Here is a 20,453-nt window from a genome sequence, read left to right as displayed (position 1 = left end):
CTGGACCCAGCACTCGAGGTGCAGCCTCCCCAGTGCCCAGTCCAGGGGCACAATCCCTGCCCTGCTGGTCCCACCATTCCTGCAACAGGCCAGGATGCCATTGGCCTTCCTGGCCACCTGGCCACACTGCTGGCCCGTGTTCAGCCTGCAGTCACCCAGCACCCCCAGGTCCTTCTCTGCCTGACAGCTGGTTGGCCTCGAGTCACCTCCCTGTCCACGTGCCTGAGCAGAGCTGAAGCAGAGGTTCAACTTCTGTGCAGTTGGTGGCTGCTTATCTCCTCTTGGCCCAGGTCTGAGGTCTCCTCTGGTAAGTATTGTCTAAACAGTAACGTTTGCAAGGGCAAGACCTCCCTGGGGTCAGGTTTCTGGTTTCCTTTTACCAGTTATCAGGGAAGGACCAGCTCTGTTACAACACTGGGCCATGCCTCTACCCTGCCCTGCCTCAAGGGCACTTCAGAGAGATTGGGGAAGTCCCACACAACCCCCCTCCTCCTTTCTCTGTGCATGTCTGGGGAAAGGAGTCAGTGAGCAGGGATGGGAGATCAGTGAAAGCAGATGAAATGCTTTCTCCATCCCACAAGGAGCCATGTGAAAATCTGTTCTTTACCTCGGCTCAGAAGTATTGAATTCAGAGGGTGGGTGGTTGTGCTCTTATCTCAGGGACTCAGCAGACATTTCTGAGGTGGTGCTGTCAGTGAAATGTCTCAGCTCATTCACAGAAGCACACACTGCCTGCAGCAGAGCTCCTGGTGAGCACTCTGCCTGGAGAGAGCTGCTGTCCTCAGCTGCAGATGTAAAGGATGGAGACGCTGCTCTGACTTGTTGCCGTTACAGGATCACACACAGGGCTCTGTGGGCAGATCTGAGCTGGCTCAGGGACTGTTATAAAAGAGGTGGTGAGAGAAGGCTAAAAGCCAAATCCCATGGGTAACTGTAGTGTGATAATACACAGCCACTCGTGGCTGCCTGTGGCTAACCTGCCTTGAACACGTGGTTCAGAAGGTAGTGCCCAGGTTCTGGCTTCTCCCAAAGCACCAGACACTCAGTCTGTCTGTAAGTCAGATTTGTGGACACCTCCCTAAGGAGCACTTGGGAGAGAAGTGGGGAATCCACAAGATCCATATCAAGCAACTGCAGAGGGATAGCAGACAGTCTGCTCTACATTTCCTAATAAAACCATCCTCTTTCTCCTGCTTATCTCAGTGTGTCTCTGTAGGCACTGGCTGTCTTCCACAGGCATCTGAGCCTCTCCCAAGCCCAGTGGACTGTCATCAGCACCCCAGGCAGCAGTGTTGCTGTTCAGTACCAATGCTGGTGTAGCCTGGGACTTTTCCCTGCTGCTGAAGGAACCTTTGCCCAGGCTCTGTAGCACCTGGCAAAGGATGTGAGCCAAGGCAAACACAGGAATGCTTCCAATTTTCTTTTTTAATGCTTCTGGATCAAGATGAAACCCCCAGCAGATTCACACTCTGATTTTAGGTACCAAGAGGCTACATGTTCTGAACAGTCTGGATCTGAGACACTTGTGCATCCATGTGTTATCAACACTGTGTTTCACCAGTTTTCCTTATTCCCTTGCAGGGATGTACACCTCATCTTCACTGCAGCTGCTTGTCATAGCATCATAGAATCCTAGACTGGTTTGGGGTGGAAGGGACCCCAAGGATCACAGAGCTACACAAGGTTGCCCAGGGCCCCATCCAACCTGGCCTTGAACACCCCCAGGGATGGGGCACCCACCCCCTCTCTGGGCAGCCTGTTCCAGCCCCTCACCACTCTCTCTGCAAAGAACTTCCCCCTAATACCCAATTTAAAGCTTCCTTCCTTTAGCTTCAAGAGACACATGCACAAAGACATTTTATAGCCAGTTTTGGCCATGAGCAGGGGAAAGAAAACACCTCAATGCATTTATAAGCAAATCTATTTAGCTTTGAGAGATATATATATATGAAATATAGCCACAAGTTATTACAAAAGTGTCCAAACACAAGTTCTAACACAGTACAGTAAAAAGTGGTATCCTAGGAGGAATCTCTGAGATCTACAGTATGTTGGCTTCTAGAGGAAATATTTCCATTAGACGTTGTAGGCAGAAGAGGACACGTTTCCTCCATGGCCTGTCCAGTTGGTGTGGATAAATACACCTGACTTTGATAGCAACTCATATGTATGTGCACCAAAGTAATCCCGCTGAGCCTAGAATAAGAACACACACACACCAGTCACATGAGTGCTAGAGGTTGTACCTACTCATACTTGACAATGGAACTACTAGAAATAAGATCTGACTAATATTGTAACATTCAAACTGATGTTCTGAGTAGTAGCAAAATCCCTGCCATGAAACAGTCACTGATACCTGGTAATTAAGAGTTCTGTGGAAAGACAAGGATATTATTTCCCCCAGGCACTAATCTAAAACCTGAGCACTGACCTACACCCAAAGGGTCAGAGACACTTGCCATAAAGCACTGTGAGTCACAGGCATTGTCACCCTTGGCTCACAGGTGGAATACTAACACATGCTGGGCAGTCATAGCAAATCTCCCTGCTGTTCTTTACCCAGACACTTTATTGCTGGGAATTTCAGGTTTAACACAATGCTGCTAGGCAGCCTGTGCCTTGATCTTTACATATGAAAGTAGCCAGAAGATCTGGTAGCTGATTTCAGGCACCTACCTGAATGAGATTGGCTGGTAACACTTCGTGCCTGTATCCATCATAGAAAGAAAGTGCTGTGGTGAAGCAGGGCATGGGGATGCCGATCTCTACTCCAGTACTGATCACTCGTCGCCAGGAGTCCTGGGAGAGAGGGAAGGAGGGGCAGGGGAAAGAGAAGAGAAACTCCTGAGCGCTTGTTCAGAGGCCTGTGCAGCACATGGACAGTTCCAGGGCCACAGTACATGCTGGGTCATGAGTCTATGAGCAACTCTGAGCAGCACAGCAGCACATTCCTCATCTCACACCAACAAGGTCAATCCAAAATCAAGGCAAGCAAGGAGTTGTTAAACAGGACAGTAAGAGTGCAGACACACACTTCACAGAATCCCAGGATCCCAGGGGTTGGAAGGGACCTGGAGAGCTCCTGGGGTCCAACCCCCTGCCAAAGCAGCTCCCCAGCTCATATTGCACAGGGCGGCGTCCAGATGGGGCTGGAATCTCTCCAGAGATGGAGACTCCACACCCCCTGGGCAGCCTGTCCCAGGGCTCCCTCACCCTCCCTGGGGAAAAGTTCTTCCCCATGGTGCTGTGGAACTTCCTATGCTCCAACTTGCAGCCATTGCCCCTTGTCCTGTCCCCACAGACACTGAAAAGGGGCTGCCCATTTCCCCCTGCATCCCATCCTTCAGATATTGATAAACATTAATCAGGTCCCCCCTTAGTCTTCTTCTCTCCAGGCTGAACAGCCCCAGCTCACTCAGCCTTTCCTCACAGGGGAGATGCTCCAGGCCCTTCATCATCCCCGTAGCCCCTCTGGACTCTCTCCAGGAGATCCCTGTCTTTTTTATCCCAGGGAGCCCAGAACTGGACACAACACTCCAGGTGGGGCCTGACCAGAGCAGAGGGGGAGGATCCCCTCCTGTGACCTGCTGCCCACACTCCTCTTGCTGCCCCCAGGATCCCATTGTCTCTCTCAGCCCCCAGGGCACACTGCTGGCTTCACACACAATCCAGCCACAGCCTCGAGCAAGGACACTGTTCTTTCACATGAGCATTGTCAGTGCACCCCAAACACCAGAGCCCAGCACAGGATGCACTGAGGAAACACAGAGGCACTCACAGGACCTGTAATTGAGCACAGGACAAAGCCCACCCCAGGGCAGAAGAGGTTAGTGTGATCCTGCAGACAGGAGGATAATCCTCATCTCAGCTGTACGTCTCATTGAGCAACCTGCATGGGAGATTCAGCACCAGTTCCAAGCCTCATTAATGAGAATACAGGACATTGTTGGTCAGATAATCTGGGTTTAGTTCTGCCTGTCAGCTCCGTCCACGTCAGGCTGCTGTTGTTTGGATAGTCCTGTGGGTCTGGAACATTGTTACTGGTGCTACTGCCAACAGTGGGAACAGAACAGAGCATTACACTCTGCACAATCAAAATCTGAGGGCCCAGAAGGCACAGGACACAGGGCAGCCATGGGAATGTTCAGACAGACACCTTTTCCTCACACTTTGCTGCTTCTGAATTGGGAGGTGTCCGCCTAAGGCTCTTCTCTAATAGTAACATGGAAACCTTAAGCTTGTAATAGCAGCTTGGGTAGCACCAAGGAGAAGAACCGTGACACAAGGACTATACATGCCTGTTTGTTCCTGTGTTCTCTTCAGGTTGACAGTAAAAATACACCTTGCAACCCTACACAAGGCTTGGTCCCGCTGGCTGATGTATCTGGATGCTGATTTATAAAGCAGCACGTCAGAGATGCAGCCCCTTTTTGTTCCCCCTCATTTAGAACTCACTCTCTCCTGCTCTCCGATGAGATAAGGGCTGTTTGCAGGCATTATCTCAGGGACAGGCATGACCCCAGTGCCTGGCCAAATTCTGCTTTGGAGCTGGGTAGAGCCCCATCACAGTAACCTTCTCCTTCCAGGTCAAACAGCTGCAACTACACTGCAGATAAAATTTGGTTTAGCATAAGTTATCTGAGGAACCACAGGATGTGTGCAGAGATACAAGCTCCACGGAGCAGATTTTGGAATCACAGGGTCACAGGGGTTGGAAGGGACCTGGAGAGCTCATGGGGTCCAACCCCCTGCCAAAGCAGCTCCCCAGCTCATATTGCACAGGGCGGCGTCCAGACGGGGCTGGAATCTCTCCAGAGATGGAGACTCCACACCCCCTGGGCAGCCTGTCCCAGGGCTCCCTCACCCTCACTGGGGAAAAGTTCTTCCCCAGGTTGCTGTGGAACTCCCTGTGCTCCAACTTGCAGCCATTGCCCCTTGTCCTGTCCCCACAGACACTGAAAAGGGGCTGCCCATTTCCCCCTGTGTCCTACACTTAAGGGGATTTTTCCTGTCCTGATCCTGTAAGACCAGAATGTCCTGCTAAAGTAGGGTACCTTGAAGCCATAGATGATGAATTCCAACACCTACACACTATGTGTCTACAGTCCCAAAGAGCTTAAAGACTGTTCAGGGAACTTTGGAATTAAAGATACTGTATAAACAGGTTTCAAGGGTGCTCTCTAGCTTTTCATTTTTCAAACCACATACACCTGTGAAGGTAACTCCTGGGAAAGAGCCTCAAGAAGCTCAGACTGTAAATGATTGTTTCAAAAAAAGGGTAGATGAGGTACTGAGGGATATGGTTTTGCTTAGGATGGGAATGGTTCGACTTGGTGATCTTAAAGGTCTTTTCCAACCTTGTGATCCTGTGATTCTGTGTGTAATGCTCTTCCTTCCTTGGAAACTCACCTGGCAGTTTTCAACAGCTGTCTTAAAGAAGTCATCCAACAGCAAATTCTGGAGCTTGGGGTTGCGATCAAAAGCATCTTTGATTTTTCCCAGGAAGACACTAGGCAGAACACATGTAAACCAGGAATAAAATTCCCCAGCTTCTAACAAAGGCCCAGAGTCCCAGCACCAAAATTAGACTCAGCCCAACTCCAATACCAAACATCAAGAAAGATGCAAACAGAACGAAGCCTGAAGTCACCTCATCATCTTGATTACCTTCTGATGATGCAGCCTCCTCTCCACATCAGTGCAATGCCACCATAGTTCAGTGTCCAGCCAAATTCTTTGGCTGCTTGTCTCAGCAGCATGAAGCCTTGGGCATAGGAGATGATCTTGGAAGCGTACAGGGCCTGAAAAACCAAATCCACATTGCAGTGGAGTCCCACTGAGTTGAAGGCATCACACAGTCCCCATGCTCTGTTCAGCCCATGGGCACTGACTGCCAGAAGACATGAACCCCAGGGCTCCTCACAGGGGTTCAGTGCCCCACAGCTGCTTCGATGCGCCGCGGGGACAGCGCTCTGCAAGCACAGCAGCTCACCTTGCGTATGTCCTCCAGAAAGGCCTTCTTGTTCCCATCAAACTGTGTCCTTTTAGGCCCCACCAGCAGCTTACTGGCCTGTATTCGCTCATCCTTGAGGGAGGACAGGCATCTGGCAAACACAGCTTCACCTTTTGGGTAGGAAAGGGCAGGTAATTAAGGGCAGGTAATTAGCAAGTTCAGCATCTGTGTTACTCATCCTCAGGCAGGCAGTGAGAGCGCAGCTGAGCGATGCCCACATACACAGTGAGAGTCACACAGGAACAGAGGGATAGAGATGAGTCATTTCAACAGCATTCCTGAGGGACCCATGGGCTGAGACCAGTGGGATGAGGTTTAACAAGGCCAAGTGCAGAGTGCTGCACATGGGACAGAACAACCCCGAGCAGCTACAGGCTGGGGGGAGACTGGCCGGAGAGCTGCCAGGCAGAGAAGGACCTGGGGGTGCTGGGTGACTGCAGGCTGAATGTGAGCCAGCAGTGTGCTCAGGTGGCCAGGAAGGCCAATGGCATCCTGGCTTGTATCAGAAATAGTGTGGCCAGTAGGTCTGGGGAGGGGATTGTGTCCCTGTACTGGGCACTGGTGAGGCTGCACCTCGAGTGCTGGGTCCAGTTCTGGGCTCCTCACCATCAGAAGGACATTGAGTGAGTCCAGAGAAGGGCAGCCAGGCTGGGGAAGGGGCTGGAGGGCAAATCCTGTGAGGAGCAGCTGAGGGAGCTGGGGGTGTTGAGCCTGGAGAAGAGGAGGCTGAGGGGAGACCTTCTCCCCACCTCCCCTGCCCTGCCAGGAGGGTGCAGAGAGGTGGGCGATGGTCTCTTCAGCCAGGGGACAGGAGATGGGACAAGGGGCAATGGCATGAAGCTGGGCCAGGGCAGGTTTAGATTGGATAGTAGAAAAAATTGTTTTACTGAAAGAGTTGTCAGGGCTGGAACAGGCTGCCCAGGGAGAGGGTTGAGTCACCTTCCCTGGATGTGTTCAAAAAAAGGGTTGATGATGTACTTAGGGATCTGGTTTAGCACAGGATGGGAATGGTTGGACTCGATGACCTTCAAAGGTCTCTTCCAACCTTGTGATTCTGGGATTCTGTGCCCAGGCAGCTCACCCACCAGGGACATGCTGACCCACACAGCTGCCCAAGGAAAAGTTAGAGAAAAGGCACAAGTCGCCTGCATGAAAACTCAATCTGAGGAGCCTTCACCAGGGCTTTAAGAATGGGATTTAAAATCTCCTCCTATCCTTAAAAGACAGACAGTGTTTCCCTGCAGCCTAGGGACAGGCGTGGCTGAAAACTCTGCTAGTTACTGCATTGTGCTGTGAAGAGACAAAGCTTTTGTATAAAGGCCACCTGGCACTGATTAGCTGTGCTTCCACATGCACACATGCAAAACAAGAGCAATTAAAGTCACAGAGCAATCTGCAGGTTGGCTTGTAAGAGGAGATAAAGGTTACCAGTCTGGGAGGCTCACAACACCAGTAGTCAGAAGCCCACAAGAACGTTTTATAACCTCATTAAGCAGGTCACTAAATGTCATTTGCCAGGGCTAAGGAGATAGCCAAGCAGCATCTGCAGCTCCTACAGAAAGCCTGAATGCCCATCTCTTGATCTGGCTCAGTCCATTCCTAATCGTGCTGGTTTCCACTGTACTGACTTGCAACTGAAGGAGGTATTGTTAAATGGGGGACCAAGGTTTCCTCTCCAGGGTCTGATAAAAGGGAAGCAATTAAGTTTATTACAGCCTTCACACTGAACTTTTCTTTCACCTTTTAAGTGAGTCATGAATTACAACAACAACAAAAAACCCCAAACCAAACAACCCAAACCACACAAAACAACACCACCATCACCCCTCCCCTCCCAAAAAGTTTTCACAGGATTCTGGATCCTCCCTGAAGCAGGACTAAAAGATTGTATCAAACCCAGAACTGGCTCCTCTCCATTGCTGCAAAGACTTCCTCCTACGCTGGGGAGGAAAAGCACAGGGAGAACAAAACCCTTCAGGGAAAAGCCAGGGCAGGCTGACAGTTTGTACAAGCACAAGGCTGCAAGTCATGCTTATACAGTCAAACCACACACAGCAACTGCCCTCAGCACAGCCAGGTTTGCACAAGAGTTATTGCACATACTTCCCCATCAACTCATCGTTACCCAACCACGCTCCCCTGGCACCACAGGGGACTAATTAGGGAGCGTCTCCTCTGCCCTTGATCTTTGCAAGAACCCCAAACTGGAGAATATTAACAGCACAAGCAAGGAACATGGTTCCAAGCCTAGAAATAAGTGACTTAAAACCCATCTACAAACTTGTTTTGCCAAAATTAGGTTGTTGGAATGGAGTCACCTTTCTCAGAGTAGCTGCTATCAGTGCAGCTACTCTCAGGCTACCAAAGCTTTCCTCACCTTCTAGTACAACAGGACCTGACTAGCCAAGGCAAAGGAAAAAAGTGGTAGAGAAAGCATGAAAATTGAAGCTAATCTGAGAGGAGAGGACCTGCTGAGTCATGTTATTGACTAAAGGGGAAAGTCTGCATCGGACTTGTGGAAAGAGAGCACTGAGTGCAGTGCAGGCTGTTACAGCTCCTGTGTCACAACTGCCTTCAGAGACCCAGTTAGATAAGGAAGTAGGTAACACAGCTATTGGGTATGTGTGTGATCAGGTAAACCCTCCTCCTTCAGCAACGTTATTCAGAGCAGCTACAAATCATATTTCCAACACCATCTCAGCCTGGCTGTTGGGTCAGCAGCTGCCTCAGCCATGGAACACAACCAGCAGCAGCCCAGAGTGTGTTAAGAAACACCCCTGCCAACTGGAAGGGTGGCAGACCAGCAGCCACCAGAGGACAGCAGCCTGCTGCTATCCTCAAAGACACAGCTGTGCTCCTCAGCCCCTAACACAGCCCAGCTCTGTCCCACTAACGTTGGGTTCAGCTGAGTTATATTGAAACACAGAAACAGAAGAATTAAGTAGATACCTGGAAAAGAATTCTTACACCTTCAGAGACACTTAAGGACTTACAAGCAGTGGTCAGACAAGAAGCCAGTGAGGTTTGGAGGGTGTCTTGTCCCCCTCCTTTTTTGTTGGGTTTTAATTTTTAAGGGTCTGGTGGTGTTTGGAGCAGCAGGTGGGGCAGAGGAGTACTGAGGTGTTGCATCAATCTAGCATGACACTTCCAGCACAGCATTCACCTGTCACCAAGTCACCCCCAGAACTGTGAAGATCCTACAGGTACAGGCTCAGTAACAGCACCACCCACACTTGAGAAACAAAGGAAAAACCAGCTCTGAGTGCCAGAGAGGCTGCACAGGCTACACCTGAAAGAGGCTCTTGTGTGAGCCAAGCCCCAGGACAGGACAGGATGGGACAGAGGAGAGCAGATGGAAGAACCAGTTACCTATGAGTGTGACAGGGACTCCATATTCCAGGGCAGAAATAGCTGTCCACTTCCCTGTGCCTTTCTGTCCTGCACTGTCCTTGATCTTGGGGAGGAGGTATTTGCCATCACTGTCTTTGAATTTGAGAATATTGGCTGTGATTTCAATCAGGAAGGAGTCCAGCTCCGTCTTATTCCATTCCTCAAAGACCTGTGAAAGGAGAAGAGGTGTCAGGACACCCAGAGACACATCACTTCAGTGTGCAGTACATACCAGTAACTCAGTGACATACAGGTATGTGTATCCTCTATACATACAGAGGGGGTCAGGCGGTCTCAGTTACTGGTTAGAGGCACCTTGGCACAACTACCAGGGGTCTCCTCACTGCCCCTGGCACACCTGCCAGGGGGTCTCCTCAATGCCCTTGGAACACCTACCAGGGGGTCTCCTCAATGCCCCTGGCACACCTACCGGGGGTCTCCTCACTGCCATAAGGCCACCACAAGGAGCCCTGCATGGGAAGGGGCACAGCCCAGAGCACCCATCCCAAACCAGGAGGGCAGAGGCACGGCCTGTCCTGCTGCCTCTCATCACAGGCACTGAGGGCTGCAAACACAACCACTCTTTCAAGACACACTGTGCCTGTCAACCTGCTTCAGCAGTGTCCCTGCAAGGTTCTCCTTCCTGCTCAGTGTTCTACCAGCTTTCTCCAAGCAAGGTAATTTGCATCCCTACACCTGAAGGTGTTTCCTGGGGAGCAATCAACTGTAGAATGGGGCAGTGCTGGCAGCTCCTACCTGTTTGCTGCTCTCTGCCTCATTGGAGGCTGAGGAATATCGTGCACTGCCCCCAGCAGAAGACATGTCAGGAAAATTCCCTTCATTTCCATACTGTGCTTCACCCAAGCCCAGCTGCCAACAGCAGCCAGCCAGCGCGGCTCAAGGAGGGGAAGGCATGAGAAACCACAGGTCACCTTTGACATCTCGTCATGCTCCATGCCCACCACATCTTTCATCAGGTGGTAGGCCTCACAGATGAGCTGCATGTCTCCATACTCAATCCCATTGTGCACCATCTTCACAAAGTGTCCAGCGCCCTCATCTCCTACCTGTCAGGAAACATCAATCAACGCCGTCAGCAACCGCGCTGCCGCCACCTCCAGCGTAAGACCTGCCCATGGCTTTCTTCTGCCTAAAGGAAGGAAGGAAGCCCAGTGCTAACTGAAAACACTGTGGGTCACAGATCCATTCAGCCCTCTCCCCACCCCCAGCAGGACCCACCCATGAAACTCCTTCCATCCTATGGGGAAAGGTTCCAGAGAGGGTGGGTTTGAGTTGAACACAACCAACCCAAAACCCCACCCACTGGTTTTATTAAGGACAAACACACATGAGCTTCAGCAACCAGAGTGCCAAAGTGCTGATCTAACCACAAGTTGAGGACACCACCAGATAAATATTTACCCAGTCACAGCAAGGCTCCCCAGATCCCACTTTAGCAGCAATGCTTTGAAATATGGGCTTGATGTGGGGCCTGTGGGGAGAAATAACAACCCTCAGCAGAGGACACAAGCACCACAGGGAAAGTTAAGAACCCCAATCCATGGGTATGATGCATCGTTCTGTCACCTGCCAACAGGTGGTGAGGAAGGTGTGGGGTGAGGCTGTGCTGGTACCACACAGCAAGGCCAGAGAGAATGTCCATGCTCCCCAGAACCAGATGCTGCTTGCTAGGAAAGGGGACAGCCCATGTCACCCTTACAGCACTGCGCAGGCAACACCAGATACTATCTTCTCTGGTCTAGAAATGGGGAAGTAGAGACAGGCTGTGACACAAGCTCACAGCCAGAGAGGATGGGTGGCAGAGCTGAAGGGAAATCCTGTGCTGTGCTGTAGCCACAAGAAATGTTCAGGGTGATCTGGAGGAGGAGAGGGAAAGGAGGGAGGACACCCCACACCTGCATGTCAGGGCATCCTGATCTGCATTACTGCAGTGATTAGGAGTATTCTCATTGCCGGGCTGCCTAGTACATCCCTCAGACTGGGACAGCACTACAGAATGCCCAGTCTGGAGCAAACTGAAGCCGTGCTGGGCAAGGAGCACATGGGGAGCTGGGAGAGGGGTTGGGGGACAAAGCCCAGGTAAGGGTGGCAAACAGGAGCTGCGTTTCCTGAGCTGGTTACAGCACAGAGGTGATCAGCCAGCAAATGGCTGCTGAGCTCTGCCTGGCTTTGTGCTGTCAAACCTGAACATGCCAACACTGGTATGGAACGCACACAGACAGGGACTCTGGGGATGCCCAGGCTCCAGCCAAGCCCAGGCATGCCTCTTCCCTCCATAAAATGTGCAGCCAGGGGGAGGTCTGACTCCAGCACTGCTGTAGGGCCCTTTCCAGGGACAGCAGTGCCCAGCTGCAGAGCAGCCTTTTATAATGTGTGGCACTGGAGGGATGTCTGCCTGTTCCATGGATAACAGCATGCTAAGGGCATAGGGCCCCAAAAGAAAAACCATAATCAATAACAGTACTTTCAGAATCATAGAATGGCATGGGTTGGAAGGGACCCCAAGGATCACAGAGTTCCAACCCCCTGCCACAGGCAGGGACACCAACCTCCAGGCCTGGAGCTACACAAGGTTGCCCAGGGCCCCATCCAACCTGGCCTTGAACACCCCCAAGGATGGGGCACCCACTCCCTCTCTGGGCAGCCTGTTCCAGCCCCTCACCACTCTCTCTGCAAAGAACTTCCCCCTAATATCTCATCTAAACCTTCCTTCCTTCAGCTTCACTCCACCCCCTTATCCTGCCAGTCTCTGCCCTTTAACAAGCTGATTCCCCTCCTGTTTGTATGCTCAAATCTTTCAGTAAGATTTCAGTGAAATTCTTTCCTCCCCTGGCACACATCTCTCCCTCCTGACTTCTGCAGGCACTGCTTTCACCTGTGAGTTCCTGGAAGAAAGACCTGGCTTCGTGCTGCCCATCCCTGCTCAGCGCTGCCCCGTGACCTCAGCTCGGTTGGGAAATCGCCAGCCTTGAGGAAGTAAGACAGCAACATATCTTGTTCCCTCTCTCCACACCCACACCCTCCTCCTTCTCCCTCCCTCAGCTCTCAGTGCTAACAAAGACAATTGTTGCAGAAGTTCTGAAGGAGAACAGAGTAGCTGGTGCTTACCAGGCTTCTTTGGCTCCTCCTGGCATGAGCGACGGACCGTATCTGGCCCCCTCCTCCCCACCACTGACACCGCTTCCTACAAACAAGATGCCCTTTCCCTGCAGCTCCTTACAGCGCCTCTGGAACAAAGAGCAGAGCAGTGTTATTTCATTTCTTTCAAAGCCAGAGCTTTACAAACAAAGGTTAGAAATCAGTGAGGCATCGGTGAGGCTGCACCTCGAGTGCTGGGTCCAGTTCTGGGCTCCTCACCATCAGAAGGACATTGAGGTCCTGGAGCGAGTCCAGAGAAGGGCAACCAGGCTGGGGAAGGGGCTGGAGGGCAAATCCTCTGAGAAGCAGCTGAGGGAGCTGGGGGTGTTGAGCCTGGAGAAGAGGAGGCTGAGGGGAGACCTTCTCCCCACCTCCCCTGCCCTGCCAGGAGGGTGCAGAGAGGTGGGCGATGGTCTCTTCAGCCAGGGGACAGGAGATGGGACAAGGGGCAATGGGCTCAAGCTGCCCCAGGGCAGGGTCAGCTCAGCTGGGAAGGAAAAGTTCTTCCCTGGCAGAGTTGTGGGGCTGTGGCACAGGCTGCCCAGGGAGGGGCTGAGTCACCTTCCCTGGGTGTGTTTAAAAAAAGGGACAAGAGGTGCTCAGGGATGTGGTTTAGCTTAGGATGGGAATGGTTGGATTTGATCTTTAAAGGTCTTTTCCAACCTTGTGATTCTGTGAAATCCAGACCTAAAATTAGGTTTGTGATTCTGCTCTGGACATGCTAGAAGACAGCCTCAGAGAAAGCCTGTACGTACACCAAAGCCAATGTCAGGAACTTCCCTTTGCAAGAGAAACAAGCTGAGAAAAGACAGAAATGCAGCACCAGACAGAAGCAGCAGTGGTGAGGCTGCAAAAGGCTCAGAAGTAAGTTTCAGGTGATACACACTGTGTGCAAAGGTGTGTGGGAGGCAGATTAGGCCCAAGGCTGAGCTGCTGAGCTCACTGTGGAGAGAAGGTACAAGCATGGACAATGTAAGGGAACCAATTCCCTCAGGATCGAAGCTTGTGCTTCTCCTGCTCAGAGGGGGAGCTGCAATGGCCCAAAATATTGATCCTCATTGAGCACCTGGTTTTTACTCCAACTTCCACAGCCAACCTCCTCCATGGATGTGCTCAAGGCTGGGTTGGATGTGGCTTTGGGCACCCTGGGCTGGTGAAGGGTGTCCCAGCCCACAGCAGAGGGTGGAACTAGGATATGCTTTGAGGTCCCTTCCCATCCAAACCAGCCTGGGGTTCTATGACTCACTTATCCAATATAATGATGCCAAAGCACAAAGCACTAGCATCCCTTCTAAAAATGAGATGCACCAATATTTTCCTGTAAGCATCCCAGGCGTGCCAGAATAACTCCTACAGTGACAGCCTGCTCACACACAGGCTTTTTTATTCCTTTGGGTTTGAAAAACCTTAACTGTGGTGCTTCCACGACAGCCAAACCAGCAGTTCTGCCTTACTGGGTTTCCCAGGGCTACACAGGATTCAGATACAAGAAGCAATCTAGAAATAACCTTAGATATTCTGATCTCCCTGAAAGCTGTAAGACTGTAACATGAAGTTTTCTAAAGGCCTTTGCTCTTTAAAAGATGTGAATAGGGCCATCCTTAGATGATTTGGCCAACTGCTAATAAACTAAACTCATACAACAGTCCTTAACTACTGTACCAACTGCTACGTAATGGGCTGATGGAGCTTTGCAGAGATCGCTCAGGGAAGGCAGAACTGAGCAAAGGGGACGTGGTGCATTCCTGACTGACTATTCTGATGGTCAGAGGAGGAAGGCTAATGCATGTTTCTTCCATCCATTTCAGGTAGAGAACAGGCTCACCGTTGTGTCTCTGTACTCGGAATTCCCACCGTCGATGATGATGTCTCCAGTCTCCAGCAGCGGAACCTGTCAAAAGCAAACCAGCCTTTTGGTTTTCTCCACAGGGTCAAACCCTTGTTAATGGAAACCCGAGGTTTTCCAGAGGAAACTTCTCCAAAAGACACCAAGAAGTCACAGGTAGTAAGAACGTTTGCCTCACCAATTTGTTGATGAAGTCATCCACTGCACTGCCAGCCTTCACCAGCAAGATAATGCGCCGGGGCTTCTTCAGCTTAGAGACCATCTCCTCCAGGCTGTGAGCACCGATCACTTTGGTTCCCTTGGCCTCATTGGCCAGAAAGTCATCCACTTTAGAAACAGTCCTGTTAAAAGCACAAACCTGGAGGGGCAAGAAAACATGTTAATAAACTGCCAACAAGAGGTACTTTAGCTCAGGCTACGAATTACATAAGCAAAATTCAGCAGCACGTGCTCTCCCACTTCCACACTCCCTAAAGACAATCAGAAAGGATGAGACTCCAGAATGTCTTTGCAAGTGCCTTGGAGACCTGTGGTTAATGGTCAAGGCCAGAGCAAGCTTCAGGAAAGAGTCCCAGGTCCCAAGTGATGAGCTGAGCACACACAGGCGACAAGCTGAGCACAGGCAACAAGCTGAGCACAGGCACACACTCCTGCTTTTCCCTGGAAACAGGACAAAGGGCAGCCTAGGTCGTGACTAAAAGGAGGAAACAACCATCACAAATATGAGGAAAAAATCCCAACCACGACCCACAGGGAATGCTCAGCTCCATCCCCAGGTGCTAGAGTCAGCCCTGCTGAACAACGCCCTCCCCTCCACTTACCACAAAGCCATGGTCGTCCATGTTCAGAATAAGGTTCTGGCCCATCACGGCCAGTCCGATCAAAGCAATGTCAGCTCTGCAACAGGGAAGAGGAAGAACACCATCTGAGCCTCATCGGCAGGGCTGGAGCACCAGCACCCACCCGTCCCCTGGCTCCTGTCACCCGCTCAGCCAGCTCGCCCCTCGGATGCTGCTGCGCTCTGAGCTGGCTCCGTGCGCTGTTCCAGCGGGAAACCCCTGCGGCTCCGTCAGCCCAGCAGAGCAGAGAGCAGCACGCAGCACGGCTCAGGTCACCAAGGTCTCATCCCAAGGCACAGCTCGTCCCACCGAGCTCTGCAGAAGCCGAGCTGGGAGGCGGGGAGCGAGGCGAGCGGCTCTAAGGCCTCCCGGCCCCCTCGCAGCCCCGCGCCTCACAGCTGCTGCCGCGCCACAACGTCACGTCCGAACCCACAGCATCTTCTCTCTTTCCCCGCCGCGGCGAGGCGAACGGGCCCAGGTTTGGGGTGAGCGAAGGGAAGTGGGAAATGGATGTTCTGCTGGAGGCCGCACAGCCCAGCCCAGCCCAGCCCAGCCCGCGTCTGCTCCCGGGTCGGGACGAGCCTCCTGCTGCTCGCCACGGCTCCGGGCCCGGCTGCTCCCGCCTTCTGCTGAGCCGGGCGGCCGCTTCTCCCCGCCAGCCCCTCAGAACCAGCGAGAAGCCCCAGCGGCCCATCCCCGCCTCCCCGCCGGGCACAACGCGGGCCGGGCCGGCTCCCCCACCGGCAGAGGCTGGAAGGGCCCCGGCTCTCCCCAGCAGAGCTGTGGGGCGGTGAGGCCTCTCCCGCGAGAGGGGCAGCCCCGCTCTCGCACCGCCACGGGCCGGCTTCGGCGCTGCCCCCACCCCCGGGACAGCTGTCCCGCGGCCCGCCCGAGTCCCCGCTCGCACTCACTGGGCCATGGCGGCGGCGCGGAGCGGCGCTGAGGGCAGCGGAGCGGCAGCGAGAGGCGGTCAGGGCGGCGGAGGCAGCGGCGTCTCTGCGGATCAGCCTGTGGCCAACGCCGGGTCGGCCCCAGCCGCGCGGGCGGGGCGGGGCTCGGCCATTGGCCCTTGCGGCGAGCCCCGCCCCCTGCCCATGGGCCGATGGGCCTGGCGCCCGCCCCTCCCAGGGACCGAGCGCTCGGCGGGAGCGGCTGTGGGCGGGGCGGGGCGGGGCGGGGCTGGCCGCGCCGGTCTGTGGGGCGGGGGCGGTGTCCGGGCTGCCCCCGGCTGCTCGGTTCAGCGGGGCAGGGCCCCGCCGGGCATCGTTGGCGCCGCGGCTGCCCCATCCCGCGCTTCGCCTTTGTGGGTGCCGGGGTTTGGGCAGAGCTGGGGGGAGCCGCCAGCTCGGGGGCAGCCGGAGGGCGGGACGCGGTACAGGGGCCGTGGGAGGAGCGACCGGGAAGAGAACGGGTCGCTCGGGGAAACAAGGACCAGCGGCTCGGCCGCAGTGACGGGGTGTCAGGCGGCGGTCGCCGGCAGCCGCAGCCCGCGGGAAGCGGTTTGCCCGGCTGGGAGGCGCCTGGCAGCGAGAGGCGGCCCCGGGGGTGCGGGCCCTGCCCCCGGCCCTCACCGGGACTCCGCTTCCAGACCCGGACGAGAACAAGGCCGGGGAGTCCCGGACACTTCTGTCCACAGAGCCGGTGCCCTTTGCTCCCCCTGTTGGGTTTTGGAGGTTTGATTTCACGTTTTTAACGGTGACCCCGGCTAAGCCAGTTCCGCACTGGCAGCACTGCCCCTCCCCTGGATTATCCCCGAGGCAAATCTAGGAAGTACCCAAGAACCACCTGGGAACATGCCACAGGGGAAGGGATGGGGAAGGATAACACGGGTCTCTTGTCCTTCTCAGGGACTAGGCAAGACAAATGTCTGTGTACAAAAGCAGACCCTTGCTCAGGCCAGGCTTTGAAAGCAAGGTAATGAAATGATAACCCCAGGAGCACGCCTTGTCTCTGCTAATGCACTGGTTGTACCTTTATTGTTTCACCTCGTTCACTAACAACTCAGTGGTGCAAGGTTACCATACACGGTTAGATATCGGCATTGCACACCTAAGGCTATACAGCAAATGGATCAGAATTAGTACAAATACATGAACTATATTTACATTTTGTATACTCAAGCTCCAAATATCGGATATATTTACAAAATAAAATAAGAAAATGAAAACCTGAAATTAATGTACAGTGTTGCTGATAACGCTTCTTCGCTGGATGAAATCAGTTTGCAAAGAGATTTGTTCAAGAAGGCCACTTATACAGCATATACCTTGTATACCTTGTGTACAGAGATTAAACAGGGAAACAGGGACTGCAGTTTAAAAACAAAACAAAACAAAAGTATATATTTCAGTGCAACAGCAAGTCTAATGTCCAAATTCAAGAACCTTAATAACTGCACATGAAGTATGGACAAGCGGAGTGGAAAACTGAGACCTGGTCCTGGGAAGCGCTGAGGGTTCAGGACTCCCTCTGCTCCTGGTTTCAGGTGGGTGAGAGGGAGCTCAGTGCTGCTCAGGGTCAGGTCCTTGGCAACATGAGGAACTGAAGACTCCCGACCTCCACACCCTGGGTTTTCTGAATACACAGCAGTTAATTTAAAGCCTGTTCCAAATCCCATCGGACACAGCCATCTGGTTAGTGTTGGACTAGTTTTGATTTCAAATACTTGGAATAAATGGCCTTCTGAACAAAAAAAAAGTCAATCCTGTTCTTGAACAGCTGATGTTTTTAAACAAGGAAGCACAAAATTAATACATTCCTGCTACATACAGTACAGTTCAGACCACGGATCGGGGTTATTAACCACAATGGAGAGAAGCAACGCACGCGTGTCAGAGACCCATTGGAAAGTACATTCAGCAGACCGTTCCAGAGCAGCATTAGCATCCTTCCTCCAAGCAGCAGGGTAACAGCTGCACCTTCAACAAAACCACCTGCCACAGTATCAACCACCACAAGCTGAGGCTGTGCAAGAGTACTGGAAAGATGCATATGCATAGGCAGTAGTAGTTAACTGTATAGTACCAACGGGTGTTACTCCAAAGCTAATCCGTTTTCTTATCTAATGTGCAATTAATTACAGATGTATAAATATACAATACATTACATAAAATTAAATCCCTGTAAATTAAATAATAAGCAGCAAGAAGTCTTTGCTTTGAGATACCTTGTTAATCACTGATAAGGACTATTAGACACTGACCCCCGAAAAACCCCACTACCCTTTCTCAGTGGTTTGGAATTAATATTCCCTTCCCTTCTGCATCCCAGAATATAGGAATCTTCTTTAAAAAGGTACTTAAAGTGCATTTCTAAAATACAGTATAGGAGGGTTAGTTCAGTTTTTAAATCTCCAAGAAGCTCCAAACATCAATAACATGGTTTTCAATGAACAAAAAAAGGGGAATTTTCTCCTTCCTTTTAGTGAGGAACATAAACCTGAAGTACAGCACAGTTTCATACTCATTCTCTCCAAGAAATGCCTATCGAGTTTCCTACCACTGCTACTCAGTGGGCTGGCAGACCCACAGCATGACACCTGGTCTGCAGTGGCTGAGTCCCAAGAGCTGTCTGACTCTGGGACTTCACACACATGATACGTAACCAAGAGCGGGCTATTACATGTCAAGAGAATGCAGCTGAGTGTGTATTTCCCTTCTTGCTCTGTTTTTAAAAAGAAATTTCTAATAAATTCAGGTAGAATAAAAAAAAATGTCTTTAAAGTGAATGGAAATTCACTTTTTTTTTTGCCTTGTTATCCTTTTAAAGGAAACTTGATTTGATTCCAGTTACAGCTTTCAGTAGGGAAACTGGTGTCTCAAACCAGGCTTCAGTAACTGGTGAAACGCTGTAACTTTGTGTCAGGCCTGCAAACAGTAATGCTCATGTGAACTCCCCAGAATGGGGAATCTATGTTGTCACAGATTATGCAGCTTTAAGAGATACTGATGCTTAAAAATAGAATTTGGCTTTTCTAATGATCTGTTATCCACACAGACATAAGTCATCCGAAGCAGCTTGGAGTCTTTACATAGAGCAGTAACATTTATGCAACACAGCTGTAACATTTCCAGCTCTGTATTAAATAAGCATCTGTTTCTTCCTGCTTTTAAAGGAAGATCCCTAATGCCCATAACCCCTTAGTTCGTTTTCTGTCTTATCCAAAGCAAAGACTTAGCAAACTAGTTTTCTTCTAGTTAAAAAAAAAGAAAAAGAGAAACTAAAATGCTCTCAGTGTGTCACAAAACAACCTAACTAGCTACTCCTCCTCAAACTGGTTCCCCACTTTTCATTATAAAGAGCAGTGATGGCAGCAACAACATAATGCTTGAAATTAACCTAATTCTTGAGATCGGCTTAGCTCCAGCCTGGGGAGCCCTCCTGCAGCACTCTTCCTTAGCCACACACTGGAAGTGCATTCCCATCTGTTATGCAACAAAGGAATATCATCACTGTATTGAGAGTCACACACAATTAAACGAGACAAAACCAGAAGGAAAACAGACAAACAAACAAAACCCCCATCCCTATTCTGCTCCTGGGTCCCCAGGATGCTCCCTCACGCTGGCTTCCAGTTCTGAAATGAATCTGAGAACCACAGGAGATAGCATGAGCACATTATTTAGCTTGAGTGGTATCTCAAAATATATAAAGATACATCCTAGCATGTGTCAAGCCCCACATCCCTGCTCCTTTGCCAGCCATGCCTGCAGGAGGTCTCATTATGCATTGCACTTTACTGAAGAAGTAAAACCCCATAAAGCTGAAGCTTTGCCCAGCCGATGCCAGTCCCAGGGACGCTGTTGGCCACAGAACTCCCAACGTGTGGCGTGACCTGCTGATGAGCGAGCTGAATCAAAATGACCTTCTTGAGCTGGAGTGTGCCTAGATGTGCCTACTGCAGTAGTGGAACAAAAAACCCTTTTCACTTGTCCCTTGAAAGGTTGGAACCTCAGGATGAAATTCTTGTCCATTCCCCAGGATCCCAGCTAGCCCTATCCATGCCCAAGGTAAGCCCAGAGAGTATAGCACGGTCAGGAACGTAGTAGCAGAAAACAAACACCCCCCTGACCTCCCATAAAAACCTGACTGAGGAAGATGAGTTCACTTCTCTGAAAGGAAATTCATTCTGCTTTCATTTCTTCAGGAAAGGGCCAAAACTTTGGCCACAGGGAGAACTTACATTACAGTTTGAGAAGTAACG

At 51.6% G+C, this 20,453-nt stretch overlaps 1 protein-coding gene across 1 annotated transcript; it reads right to left on the bottom strand.

Annotated features, from left to right (window-relative positions):
* Nucleotides 1–1,409: 1,409 nt before the first annotated feature.
* PGD (phosphogluconate dehydrogenase) lies at nucleotides 1,410–16,237 on the bottom strand. The gene is made up of 13 exons (XM_084274765.1): nucleotides 16,162–16,237; nucleotides 15,233–15,308; nucleotides 14,590–14,769; nucleotides 14,391–14,456; nucleotides 12,536–12,654; nucleotides 10,829–10,898; nucleotides 10,339–10,473; nucleotides 9,386–9,575; nucleotides 5,996–6,126; nucleotides 5,671–5,804; nucleotides 5,413–5,512; nucleotides 2,680–2,802; nucleotides 1,410–2,196 (listed from the first exon to the last, which is right to left on the bottom strand). The coding sequence occupies exons 1-13, from the start codon at nucleotides 16,167–16,169 to the stop codon at nucleotides 2,077–2,079; spliced, it is 1,452 nt and encodes a 483-aa protein (XP_084130891.1). The 5' UTR covers nucleotides 16,170–16,237; the 3' UTR covers nucleotides 1,410–2,076.
* Nucleotides 16,238–20,453: the final 4,216 nt, after the last annotated feature.

The sequence above is a fragment of the Gallinula chloropus genome, assembly GCF_964237585.1.
Source record: "Gallinula chloropus genome assembly, chromosome: 23".
Taxonomy (NCBI): Eukaryota; Metazoa; Chordata; class Aves; order Gruiformes; family Rallidae; genus Gallinula; species Gallinula chloropus.
This window is presented reverse-complemented; position numbering and strand designations above follow the sequence as displayed.